The sequence below is a fragment of the Galeopterus variegatus genome, unplaced genomic scaffold (assembly GCF_000696425.1).
Source record: "Galeopterus variegatus unplaced genomic scaffold, G_variegatus-3.0.2 Scaffold2103, whole genome shotgun sequence".
NCBI lineage: Eukaryota > Metazoa > Chordata > Mammalia > Dermoptera > Cynocephalidae > Galeopterus > Galeopterus variegatus.
Genome location: NW_007728214.1, coordinates 27,324 through 41,011, shown reverse-complemented (window position 1 = coordinate 41,011; position 13,688 = coordinate 27,324). Strand labels below are relative to the sequence as shown.

Sequence of the window (13,688 nt, the reverse complement as noted above, 5' to 3'; positions counted from 1 at the left end):
CTGAACTGAAGATAATGGTGTATTTATTCATTCAATAAAGATAGAGTGAATATGTCCTGTATACCAGGAATTGGGTTAGGTGTAGTTGCATGTGGACAAATGAGACATAGAAAAGAAAAATAAGATAATCAGCTCTTTCGATACAGTGTGATAAAAGCTGTAATAGAGATCTATTTTAATAATATAGTGCAAGGTAACATTTAAGTAATTTCTCAAAGGTGTGGTAATAAGTTCAAAGAAGGAAGGGATCAGGGCCAGTGTTCAGATCCCCCTCATCTCTCATTTGGACTCTTACAACAGCCCCTGATTAGTTTCTTTGCCTCTGGCCTCTTTACTCTCTTCCAAAAACAGAGATCTTATTATATCCCTTGTTGGATAATAAAAATCAAATTATGTAGCTTGACATACAAGGACCTTCACTATCTGGCCCTTAATTCACCTCTCTGGGCCCTTCCCACCCACTCCCGTCACCTAGCAGTGTTGGTAGCTAGCACCATAGTGCACCTGCTCACCTTTCCAGATGAGTCCTCAAAGGTGACGACCGTGCCTTGTTCATATTATATCCCCAGTCTCTGGCATAACACTTGGCAAGTGATAGATACCTGGCAAATGTTCAATTAGTTGAATTTTCACATGGAAAGATAAAACAGATGGAAAGATGGACCTGATGGGGAGGAAGGTGCATGCTGGGGAGAAGTGGGCAATGAGATGGAGAACCTAGAACATCTGGGCAAAGAAAGATGATGGATGATGGAGAATTGCTGACCGTTTCAATAGGATGGCGTGATCATACCGATGTTTCGTATTGTTAAATTGGTGGCAGCGGCGTAAGCAGCTATCACAGTCTGCCTTTTGCCGCAGATAGAGCATCTTCCCCAGAATACTGCTGCATTGAGTAAAGTGAAAACTCAGGATGCATGCACAAAGTATGTAGGAGATAAAAAATTAAATTAATGAAAGCAAAGCAAAGAGCGGTAGAGACATCATAGGTAGGCTTGCCTGCTGGCAATAGGGCTGTCCAGATATTCAGCTAATCCTCGACACAGAGAATGCTGTATAAAATCTGAAAAAAAATTAATTGATTGAACTGGCTAAAAATTAAGGAAATTCTCAGAATCAGAAGCCAAAAGAATGCTAGAGTCAGCATTTGTCCTACGGGGTTCACCCATCTCTGGTGGTCTAGAGCTTGGATTTTATTTTTATCTTATTTTTTGGTGGCTGGCCAGTATGGGGATCCAAACCCTTGACTTTAGAGTTTGGATTTTATGGGCCACATATACAGAGGAGAACAAGAAATAAAAGCTAGGACCAAGTAGTATAAAAGATTAAGTGGAGATCCTTCCTCCCAAATAAAGAACCCTGGAGGATCACACCTTGAGTAAATGGGGAAAAAAGCCTACTCTCCAAGAGAGACTTTTTTTCAACCTTGGTTCTGGGAGAAGGAAATGCAGCTTCCTAGGGAATTTCTAAGTGCAAGCCACCAAGGGTTCAGGGTCCAAATCTCATACTACATATATGGCCTAAAAACCCCAAATAGAAAATTGAGTTTGAACTTTAAAGTAGTCAGGTTGTTAGAGACCCAGATATCTGGCAGAAGCAGATCCTAATTGTCTCTGGAGGAATACGCTTTGAACCTTGACCTCAGAGAAGTCTCACAGGTAAAGTCCTAAGGAAGTTCATAATAAATATATTTGTCATGTTTAAAGAACTAAAAAAAGGCATTAAAAGTGTGAGAAAGGAATAAGATGTTTTCAGAAGTAACAAGACATATTTGAAAAAGAAGCATGGAACTTCTAGAAATGAAAAATATGGTCATTGAAAGTAACCACTAATAACTTAGTATACGAGTTCAACAGTAGATTAAAACAGAGCAGAAGAGGGAATTAGTCAACTGGATGATAGAACTGAAGGAATCACACAAAATGTGGCAACTGATTTTTTTTTTTTTTTTAAAAGATGACCGGTAAGGGGATCTTAACCCTTGACTTGGTGTCAGCACCACGCTCAGCCAGTGAGCAAACCGGCTATCCGTATATGGGATCCGAACCCGTGGCCTTGGTGTTATCAGCACCGCACTCTCCCAAGTGAGCCACAGGCCGGCCCAGCAACTGATTTTTTAAACTGGAATGCAGAGGTGAAGAGATGGAAGGTGGAATGTTTCATCAGATTTCCAGAAGATGCTAGAAAGACCATGTCCTTTTTCTAACTCCATAAGTAATATGTTATTAGTTTTACGTGTTGTTGACTTTATATAAATGGGTCATATGGTACATATCTTCTGCAGCTTGCTTTTGCCCTCACCATTCTGTGTGAGAGTCATCAGTGTGGACACGGTCATGTTCACCACTCTGTAGTATTCCACTGTATGACTACAGCTTAATCTATCTCTCTGTTCTCTTGTTGATGGACATTTGGGTTATTTCCAGTTTAGACAATTACAACTGTGTTTCTATGATCATTCTTGTACATATCTCTACATATCTCTTTTTTTTTTTTTTTTGTCCTTTTTGAGCCCGGCCGTACCGCGCTCAGCCAGTGAGCGCTGTGAGTGCACCGGCCATCCCTATATAGGATCCGAACCCGCGGCGGGAGCACTGCTGCGCTCCCAGCACCGCACTCTCCCGAGTGAGCCACGGGCTCAGCCCTACATATCTCTTGATACACATATGGAAGTGTTTCTCTGGGGTATACCTAGGAATAGAATCTCTAGATTATGGGTGAAGTGCACACATAGAATGTCGAGTGAAAAATAAGGTCATGGAAAAATACACACAAATACGATTCCTTTTATTTATTTTTTTTGGGGGGCAGCTGGCCAGTGTGGGGATTTGAACCCTTGACCTTGGTGTTATCAGCACCATGCTCTAACCAACTGTGGTAACCAGCCAGCCCTCCTTTTTTTTAAAAAAAAAAAAAAACCCTAACACTTTCCTCAAGCTCTCATTGCCTGCCACTCTGATTCCTTTTATGTAAAGACCAAAAGATTCAAACTTAACAATGTATTGTTTAGGGATGCATCCATACAGAGTTAAACAAATAAGACACGATAATTACTCTCATGAATTCTCTGTTTATCTGGGGTGGAAAGTAGGGAGGAAGGGAGATAAAGTCAGGGCAGGATAAAGGGGATTCCAAAGGTATCAATAATGTTTCTTAAGCTGTTCCTTAAGTTGGGTGATGGATAACATGGGTCTTTATTCTCATTCTTTAAACCACTCATGTATATTTTATTCTATAATATGCGTAACATGTAATGTTTTTTAAAACCATGAATTTTGCCATTAGTCAGACCTGAGTTCAAGTCTCTGCTCTACCATCTGTCAGCAGCATACCTGTGGTCAGGACACGTTACCTCTCTGAGCTTTGGCTTCCCATCTGTACAACAGGACTAGTAACTACCTCATATGATTGCTGTGGAAGCAGAGTTAAATAAGGGTCAGACTGGTTGGAAGATATCATCTGAATTTGAAAAAGTTTTAAAAATACCTCCCATGGACCAAATGTGATGACATAATGCAGCATGGGGTTAGGGTCTGAGTGGCTGCAGCTGAATGGCTGCCTGGGGCTAGGCAGCGATGGCATCGTGGACAGAGGTGGGTCTGAGCAAGTGTGCAGGGAGGAGCATGAAGTTCCAGAGTTCATGTCATAGTGAGTTCCAAATGCGGTCTGTGAAAGCCCTCTCCACAGCTTGTAGGAGGTGCTCTGTGGTGGGGCCCTCCTACCTCTGCCACCAAGTCAGGGTTACAGGTCTGCAAAAAGAGAAGAGAGAGCAGCTCAAAGGGTCATTTCAGCCTTGTGATGCTGTTCACAGGAGCTCCTGCCCAGGGGCCTGGACATCAAACAGGAGGAGCTGGGGGACCTGGTGGACAAGGAGATGGCTGCCACTTCAGCTGCCATTGAGGCTGCCACGGCAAGGATAGAGGTATGGAAGCTCCCGCAGGATCTCCCAAAGCAACGCTCCTGCACCTGCCCTTTGGCAATATTGCCCATTAGACGTATTGCAGTCATCCATTAAGGCTGCAGAAGCCCCTTGTAAAGGAAACCAAAACCCAGACTCACTGGCATCTCTGAGGGACAGAAATGAGAAGTCCCTCATTGAAGGAAGGTTGGCAGTTTCCTCAGGGATCAGATACTTTGGTGTCAGACCACCAAGTTCAAATTCCATAGCAAGAACTTATTAGTTATATGATGTCCATTTAGTTACATCCACCTTGCTAAGATTCAGATTCTACTTCTATATGACGGCAAGAATCATAATACCTACCCCAGAAGGACTGTTGTAAGAGATAAATGAGATAGTGCACGTTTATCTCCTCTCCAGGCACTCAGTAAATCAGTGGCACCCCAATCAGTGGTAACAATTCTCCCAGAAAAAGCTGAGTGGGCACCACTGGGAAGGCCACATACTGCTTCTCTGGTGGAAGTCTCATGCCCACCATGTGTGAACACCTGCCCCTAGGACCTGGTAGCAGATGCCTCTCTCTCGGCAGGGGCTGTGGTTCTGCACATATCAGCCTGGATGCCAGAACGTCAAGGCGCTCATGGGCTGTAGAGCCAGCCTGCTGTGGCTGCGTCCCACCTGAATAGATTGGAGGTCTGGATTTTTTTCCTGACTCTTGCAAGGATGTGGATGGGGACTTCCAGATTCAGATTTCTCAGCTACCACAGGATATTGGATTCAAAGCATAGTAGGACATCAGTGGATTCTCAGTACTCATGACATATTTAGAAACCATACTTCCTTTTAACAGGAGATGCTCAGCAAATCCCGAGCGGGAGACACGGGAGTCAAATTGGAGGTGAATGAAAGGTCAGTCTGAGCAGCTTGGAGCACCTGGGTGAGCAGGATCAGTCTTCCTCGCACTGGATTATAGTTTGCACATCCACTGGGGAGTTAGAACATTAGCAGCCACGGGGAAGAGCTGAGTCCATGTAATTGTTGATGGCAATATTAACGATGATGGTAATTAGAGAAAAAGAAGCCCCAGGAATCATGACTTAACCAATACTTATGAACAAGTCTTTTCCCTCTCTTGCCTTCCCTTCAGGGTTTCACCCTGGAGGATTCCAGCAATGTCTGAGCTTTCCTTGCCTCTCTTTCCATTCCAAGTTTGCCTTTAAGAGTGAAAAAGAGACTTTTTTTTCCCCCAGGATCCTTGGTTCCTGCACCAGCCTAATGCAAACTATTCAGGTCCTGATTGTGGCCTCCAAGGACCTCCAGAGAGAGATCGTGGAGAGCGGCAGGGTGAGTGTGGGCCCATGGACCGGAGAAGAGACATCGACTATGGATTCCCACCTCACAGAGGGGCTCATCCACGTTCACTGAAATCCAGTTATGCAGCCATCTCCTTCTTTGTGTCCACCTGAAGACGCAGCTGCCACTTCTGTGCAAGTCAGCAGACACTGTTGGAAGAAGTTGGGTCCCTGCCAGGTCCCCAGAGGGCAGCTGGAGCTTCCACCTCCAGCTCCCTTTCCCTAGGCGATGTCGATGGAGCTTAGGGTGGAAACCCCATTTACATTGCATGGCTGGGCCTTCTGAGGAGAAAGTGAGGACTTTTGCAGACTGGGCAGGTCCAAAGAGCAGACCTGGCATCGACTTTTCATGGGGACTTTGCCATGTCTGTTCCCAACAGCAGAGTCAGCTCACTGTCAGCCTCATGTCCAGTATGCAGCTGCAGCTTAGGAGGCACAGGTCCAGGGATGGGGTTATGAGCCTGAAAACAATCCTAGAAAGAAAGCAGCCATATCTGCTTTGGTGGTGCTTTTTATCAGTCTGTGAGGTAATGTTTTCTGTTCCTAAAATAGAAAGACAGACTGAACAAGGAGTATTTGCAGATTCTCAGACCATCAGACACTTCCAAAGCATAAAAACATTTTTTAAATCCAAGTAGAAATAATTCTTTAAATTGTTCACTGTGTATCCTCCTCTTTTGACAAATGATGGAGAGTAGCTGGACTCCCCTCCGATCCTAACTTATTCGTGTGTGAACATATGTATATTCTTTTATCTATAATATAGAAACATTGTGATATAATAGAAATGCTACAGGCTTTGGAGTCAGAAAAGCCTAGGATTTACTTCCATTTATTTGCTGCATGACCTAGGGAAAAGTAAAAGTATCTTTGCCTCTCCGATCTTAGTTTTCTTATTGGTAGAATGGGAATAGTAATGTTCACCTCTCAGAGTTACCATGAAGACTATATGGGGTAATATATATGGAAGCGACCTGGCACATAGTAGGCACTCAATAAAAGATAGTTATTACTGTTTTTTACTTCCCTAGGGTACGGCATCCCCTAAAGAGTTTTATGCCAAGAACTCTCGGTGGACGGAAGGACTCATCTCAGCTTCTAAAGCTGTGGGCTGGGGAGCTACCGTCATGGTGTAAGTGTCTGCAGGTCCCAAGGCTCCTCCTTCCTGACTCCCATTTCATTGATCTACCCCAGAGAATAGCTAGGGGGGAAAAACCTAGACATGAGCTATTGATAAGGAAGTCAGTAGGACTCAAAGTTTGCAAGGGAACCCAAGTCTCCTGGGGCCACCCAGGGGCAGGGCAGGCAGGCAAGCTGTCCTCTCATCCAGCCAGGGGGTGATAGGGTATTCTGGAAGTGGGGTCATGATAGGTTGTGGCTGTCTCAGACCCAGTTCATCATGTCCTTTCTTATCAGGGATGCAGCCGATCTGGTGGTACAAGGCAGAGGGAAATTTGAGGAGCTAATGGTGTGTTCGCATGAAATTGCTGCTAGTACAGCCCAGCTTGTGGCTGCATCCAAGGTAGGACCCGTGCTGGACCCCCTAGGACATTGTGAGGCCTAGCTAGGTTAGACAGTACATGGAGGATGAACTGGCCCCAAGAACAGATGATGTATCCAGGGTCCAGGTAGGTTGGGTTCCAAACAAAGATTCTGCCTCTTAAGGGTCCCATATCACCCTCTAGAAGCTTTCATCTGTCAGCAGGGAGCCCCTCTACCCAGCTCACCACATGCACTCTGTACTCCCGTCACAAGTGGCCTCTGATGGTCCCAGCTGTGCCAACCTCCGATTAGCAATCCTGGCATTGAAGAAGCACTCAAATAAGGAGCAGGTTACCTGGCTTGACCCAGATCCCACAGCCAGTGTCTGCGCCTCCTCATTAGTGTCCATGTCTGAACCAGTGCTCCAACTAATCCTCATGCAAGGCTTGTGACCAAGGTCCTTTCACGGGTTTGACGGCACCCCAGCAAGTGTTCTTTATTCATCCTGATTTCTTGTTGTCCCAGATTGGTCTCCACAACTGGGACAGTTTATCCAAATAAGTGATAGAGTTCTGGGCCACCAAGCAACAATGCCAGGAATAACTTTTTATGTTATAGATATGCCAGGAGCCGACCCTGTAGGCAGCAGTTTTAGAGAAGTTGATTGGTGACTGCAGCAGCTCATGCATATTTGTCAAGAACCATCAGGCCAACTATTTGGTTCAGTCCTTGCTGCTCTAGGTGTTGTGTGAACCTGTCTGCTTTGTCCTGACAGGTGAAAGCTGATAAGGACAGCCCCAACCTAGCCCAGCTGCAGCAGGCCTCTCGGAGAGTGAACCACGCCACTGCTGGGGTCGTGGCCTCCACCATTTCTGGCAAATCACAGATTGAGGAGACAGGTAGCCTTTCTGAAGTGATGCTTTTCTGAGCCACCCCATTTAGTCGTTCTTTCCATTCTTTCCCACAATCCCAGCTTCCCACAGTTCTGTTTCTAAAGTCTAGTTTTTCATCTGTTTATATTCATATTTATTATTTTCTCCTAAGGTGGGACACCACATGGGCATGCTGTTTACATCGGTACAGTGACAGGCCCTTTAGTAGATTTGCCATTTAGCTGTTTCTCTGAATTTGAGAAATAGCTCTATGGACCTGGTTGCCTCTGGGAAGGTCTGATCCTGGTTACCTGGTAACCTCCTCATCCTTTCTTGCTCTCTGTCCCTCAGTTGCTTCCATGCACATGTTGGCAAATGGCATGCCAAGCATTTCAGCAGAGCATTGGCCTGGGCTGCCTCTCAGGCGAGAGCCACCCAGGGATAGCATTTGACAAGACCGTCTTATTTCCGTCTTTGCAGACAATATGGACTTCTCAAGCATGACACTGACGCAGATCAAACGCCAAGAGATGGATTCCCAGGTAGGAGCTCCGTCTTTGAGTCTAGACAATCTCTGTTGCCCAGATATCAACCCCAAATATTACTCCCATGGAGAAAAGCCAAAGAGAGAGAGAGAGAGACTTGGGGAGAAATGAGCAGAGATGCACCTACTAGCCCAAGACTGAACGTAAATCATGCTGGAAGTAACAGTAGAGGTGGAGAGAGGTGATTCATAAAGGTCAGAATCTTAACTCTTGCCTACTAGGTTTGACCTCCCAGCAGTCCACAAACTGTTTAGTGGTCTTACTGTAGACAGTTTTTTAAATCTTCTGATGTGTATTAATTGTGTATGACTTTAGTTTAAAACAAAATCAATTCTCTGTTAGCTCCTCAGAGGCAGTGCCGTTTCTCTCCGTTGCTGAGTAGAGTTATGCCATTCAAGATAGGAATCAGTGCGATCCTGAAAACATCTGACATCCTTGTTCTAGAATGATCAGTCATTGGTCTTGGGGTAAAATCCGGACTGTGATTGTTAAGCTCACTCAGCATCTTTAAGAAAAGGCATGTGGCCAAATTTCTGTCTAAATATTGACAGGATTTTCTTGCTTAGTGGTCTCATCCACTCCTGCTTGACTTTAAGTACCATCTGTATGCTGGTAAATTCCAAATTCTTCTCTCTATCCATATCCAACTGCCTACTTGGTATCTCCACTTCATGCCCAATAAGTATCTCAAATGTGACATGTCTGAAATAGCCTCTTGGTGTCCCTCACACCCAACTCTGTCCCTCCCTCATTTTCTCCATCTCAGTAAATGGCACCCCCACCACCCATCTGGGTGCTGAGCCCCAAACATAGGAGTCATCCGTGGTGCCTGTCTTCCCCTCACCCTCCACATCCAATCCACCAGCAAGTCTGGTCAATTCTAATCTCCAAAACACACCATTGTCTGTCTCCTGAACTGCTGCAAAACACCTACAATGTACGCGAGTATTTGCTTCAGAATAATCCTGTGTCAGAGTCAGGTGGTGGGGAGAATAGCCAAGAGCATTGCTGAGGTTAGTCTGCTGCGAGTCGACGCCGGTGGAGCCACAGAAAGGCACGTGGTGGGTCCCTATGCTCGTCTCCATCCTTCTGTACATGTTTCACATTTTCCTTAATGAGAAATTTAAAAACAGGAAAGGAACCACTTCACTGGATCTAGTCGCTCCCACTTTTGACCGTCTACATTTATTCTCCACATAGTATTTTTAAACATAAATGACAACATGTCACCTCCTGGCTTAAATCCTTCCCTTTGCACAAAGAAGCAAAGTGACCCCTACCTCCTCTCATGGCCCTCTCCCTCTCACACAGGGTTCCTTCATTCTCCCAGCACCGCAAGCGCATTCCTGCTTTACAGCCTTTGCTCCTCTGCCTGGGATATTCTTCCCAGTTCTCTGAACAACTCCATGAACAACTCTGAGCTCTTACGGCCATTTAGGTTTCGGCTTGAAAGTGACGTCCTGAGAGTAGCCTTTGTTGACCACCCTTAGTCTTTATCACATCACCCTGTGTCATTTCCTTTACAATCTGATCTTTTCTTGTTCATTTGTTTATCTTTTCCCCCCTACAAGGTAAACAGCGACCTCATCTATCTATTGGCCACTATGTCTCCAGCACCTGTAACAGAGCCTGGGGTACAAATGGGTGCTCAGCAAATGTTTCTTGAATTAAAACATTAATGAATCAGAAGTAGAGCTAGTCAAGATCACACCTTTCTTTAGTAAGACTGTTGTGCCTTCTCCTGGAAAAGTAATAGCTCTAGGTTGCACCAATACCTCAGAGACACCAGAACCATCATATCTGGTTCCTACTTGGACTTCCAGGGAGCTGGGATTGAAAAAGGGGCACAACTAGTTTGGAACCCACCAGATAGGTGGGCTAAATAGTAGACTTGTATTCAGTTAGCGACTTATTAGCGACTTATCCCACCAAAGCCTTTGGTTTTAAAGCATCATCCATGTCCAGGAGAGGATCACAGTGAGAAAAACGTAAGAGCCACTGGGGTAGACGCATGAGCAAGATGATGGGGAGATGAGAGCACACAGCTGAAACTGAGGACTGGATGGCTATGAAAACAGGCTGCAAAATACACAAGAAGGAAACCAGAATGCAGGGGAAAGGGGTTAAGTCAAAATAAGACTGTTGTCGGCAAGCTGATCAAAAGACCATTGCACCCACCTTCCCCACAGGTGAGGGTGCTGGAGCTGGAGAATGAGCTGCAGAAGGAGCGCCAGAAGCTGGGGGAGCTCCGAAAGAAGCACTACGAGCTCGCCGGCGTCGCTGAGGGCTGGGAGGAAGGTGAGCGGCTCTGCCAGGGCGCGGCCAGTGGGCCCTTCCCACAGCACAGCGCGGGAGCCCTCGGCTCAGCCACTTCCTCCTACTGCTCTCCTCTCCCGTGGAGCCTGTTTTCTCTTCAGTCATAAATGACCTTTAAGCCTAAAATTGGGGTAACCTGTAGTGACTTGAAAGCTTTTGCTGACCGAGGGACTCTAGGCTCACTCACTCCCGTCCCCTGCAGGCCCACTGGCCTGGTTGGCTCCCCAGGAGTTTACATTCATCAATAGGACTGAATTGTCAATGGGTAATGGTCAGTGGGGATCTGTCAGGCAGGGCTAGTGAATTTCAAGGTTCTGACTGTCCAGAGTCAGCCATGGGCAACAACGGCCAAGGGATTGAGGGTTCAGGAGCTGAGAGGTGGGGTGCGTGGCCGCGATACTTGGCCCGCCAGCCCACACACACTGTCACCCACAGTCTGCATGCACTTTCTCGCATGTCCCAAGTGGCCAACTTGATCACAGCCATGACTGTTGATTCTTGCTGGACTTGACCCACTCTGGGAACCAACCATAAATAGATCCTGATCCGTTCTAGACACTGAACTCAGGGAACAGAAGATCACACTATGGTTATGATTATAATGTATTCTAGAGCCCAACACAGTGGCAGTTTTTGTGGGTTAAATGAATGAGTGCATGTAGGAAGTATTGTGCTATATAAGTTATCATTTTCTTTTAGGAACAGAAGCATCTCCACCTACACTGCAAGAAGCAGTAACCGAAAAGGAATAGAGCCAAACCAACGCCCCATATGTCAGTGTAAATCCTTGTTACCCATCTACGTGTTTGTTATTTCCCCAGCCACGGACCAAATCCTTGCAGTCCCTGTGGCAGCCGCACCACTCCCAATGACCAGTGCTGAGAAGCAGCATGACCCTTGCAAAGACTCCCTCCACAGTGACACGCTTCCTGCCTGAACCCCCCACTTCTGTTCTTTCCCTGCCTCCCTAGTGTCCAGGCTGGCCTGTGTTGCCCATGAGCAAGCCCAGGTCCAAAGAGGAGGGAGGACAGGGCCACCAAACAGAGGACCTCCATCCAGTCCCACCTACCGTTTGGCCCCTCAACAATGGGTGTCCTTATTAGAGGGGCCTCTTGTTGGTGAGAGCTTGGAGTGGGGAGATCTTACACATTTTCTCTTTTGTTTTCTTCTCAGTCTTTCCCGTTTCATCATTTGCACAAACTTGTGAGCATCCGAGGGCTGGTGGATTCCAAACCAGGACACTAGCCTGGCCTGTGCACAGCAGAAGGACAGCAGGAGTGTCCTGGCTGAGAATACTGACGCAGTCCCCCCTCTATTTGCAATTCTGTGGATTCCCGCTGCTTCTTACAGTGGTTGGTTGGGCTTTTTGGTTTTATTTTTTAAAGTTTCACTCACATAGCCAACTCTCCTGAAGGGCATGATGACCCTGGAGCTCTGAGTCCTCTGGTGCCCACAGCATGGCTGTCCCCGCCATGGTGCTGCTCAAGCTTCCCTTGGTGCTCACCTCAGCCTCGTGCCCCGCCACCCGCCCGTGGCCACTCTCCAGGGTGGGTGGAGCTGCTGAGTGATAGCTTTCCTCAAAGGCAGAAGCGGAGCGAGTGCCTTTCCTTCCTAAACCTGGAGCCCAGCTGAAAGCCTCTGGCCATCTTCACATGTGAGAGGGCAACTGAAAGAGGAGAGAGGTGGGTGCACCCAGCCCAGGTCTTCAGGGGACACCTTGCTTAGGAACTCCTGTGACCAGGCTCAGAAACCTTATCCCATGCTTGAACGGACCTGGTGAGAGTCACAACACTGCTTGCCCTGGAGCGAACTGTCCATGCAACGTCACGTGGACCACCATCCTTCACACCTAGGCAGGGCCCTAGAGGGAGTGTGTGAGGGGTTTCTAATTCCTTTCTCCACGTGTCTGCCTTGGCATCCTCTTGAATCTGAAGACAGTTCTATATTCTACCTAGGACAGGCCCGGAAGATCAGACACACTTGTTTCCATCACGATAGAACACTGTGCTTGGTTTGGTGCCCTTAATATTTATTACTAACCTCCTTTAAGCAGCAGCAGCCCATAAAAAGACGCTTGGAGCAATCGGGATTTAACGTATGACTATGGCATGGCTTGCACTGTTGCCCTACCACGTAGGCCTTCAAGATCACAACAAGGCCCAGATGCCATCCTTGGATTGTTACTGGCCTGGGTCCCAAAACAAGCAGGTTCCTCAGAGCATCTGGGTCAGGGAAGACAAGAAAGGGGAACCACCGGCTCTGACTCCTTCCGGCCACGCATGGTTCCAGGGCACATGAGGACAGAGGGCACATGCACAGCCTCCTAGAGACCAGCAGCCTGACAGCACTTTGCCACTTCCAAATGGACCCCAGCATTTAAGTGACCTTCCGATCTTGGAAAACAACGTCTTCCTTCTTTATCTGTAGCAATTCATAGGTAGTAGCTGTCTGTCCCAAAGGAACATGGCTAAGTTTTGCTGCGTGACAGGTTGTGAGACTTCTGTTTGATCACTGTGAATAAGCCCTCCTCTTCCTAACCCACCCCTGACTTCCTCTCTGTACAGTTTCTAAGTGGGACACTCAGAAATCTGTCTCCCAGGAACTCAGATTACCTTACTCAGATGTGTGACCTCCGTACTAGGCTAAGGAGGTATCAGCAGTAGAAATTGGGCAGTCTTATGTTTAATGCTTCTTTGTGCTCAGTGTTTTTCCATTCTGAGGCTCAGTTGTGCCAGTTAAGCGAGTCAGTGTGTTCCCAGTGTGGTCAGCATGTCCTCACTTCTGGAGTCATGGCCATTCACACTCATGCTACAAATTGCCGTGCAGGGGGAATCTAGTATATTGGGCCAGATTAAGATTCTCTGAATAACACTTCCTCTAAAAAGAAGCCACAGAAATTTTTAAAATCTTTTTGGTCTTAACCTGTATAATAAAACGGTTTAGAAAGCACTAAAACAGGAGCACAGGCTAATTCAGTCTTAACGCTAGGAAATACCTGTCAGATTTAGTGTAATTACTTTCCTAATAGCTCAGATTAGAAACTAGTCCATTCTCTAGCCAAAATCCAACTGTCCTGTTTTGGCTATTCTGAAAACGAGCGTGTTATACTTGGTGTGAAATGCCTTTGATTAAAACAAGAATCACATCTTAGAGCGGAAAATGAACCTCACAGCCTTTTAAATGAGTCACTGAGCGTCATTAGTGGCTGAAGTCTCATGGG

The 13,688-nt window shown here is 46.5% G+C and overlaps 1 protein-coding gene across 3 annotated transcripts in view; it reads left to right on the top strand.

The window, feature by feature from the left end:
- Window positions 1–13,423, top strand: part of HIP1 (huntingtin interacting protein 1) — a 58,321-nt gene extending 44,898 nt beyond the window's left edge. The window contains exons 23-32 of one of the 3 annotated variants that reach the window (XM_008580459.1): window positions 3,812–3,922; window positions 4,752–4,810; window positions 5,152–5,245; window positions 6,285–6,385; window positions 6,670–6,775; window positions 7,511–7,634; window positions 8,088–8,149; window positions 10,342–10,450; window positions 11,168–11,241; window positions 11,642–13,423. In XM_008580459.1, the coding sequence (XP_008578681.1) occupies window positions 3,812–3,922; window positions 4,752–4,810; window positions 5,152–5,245; window positions 6,285–6,385; window positions 6,670–6,775; window positions 7,511–7,634; window positions 8,088–8,149; window positions 10,342–10,450; window positions 11,168–11,220 (819 nt within the window). In that variant the 3' untranslated portion in view covers window positions 11,221–11,241; window positions 11,642–13,423. Of the gene's footprint in view, window positions 1–3,811; window positions 3,923–4,751; window positions 4,811–5,151; window positions 5,246–6,284; window positions 6,386–6,669; window positions 6,776–7,510; window positions 7,635–8,087; window positions 8,150–10,341; window positions 10,451–11,167 lie in introns of all 3 variants that reach the window. The other 2 variants (XM_008580460.1, XM_008580458.1) reach the window with 2 other exon arrangements.
- The last annotated feature ends 265 nt before the right edge of the window (window positions 13,424–13,688 follow it).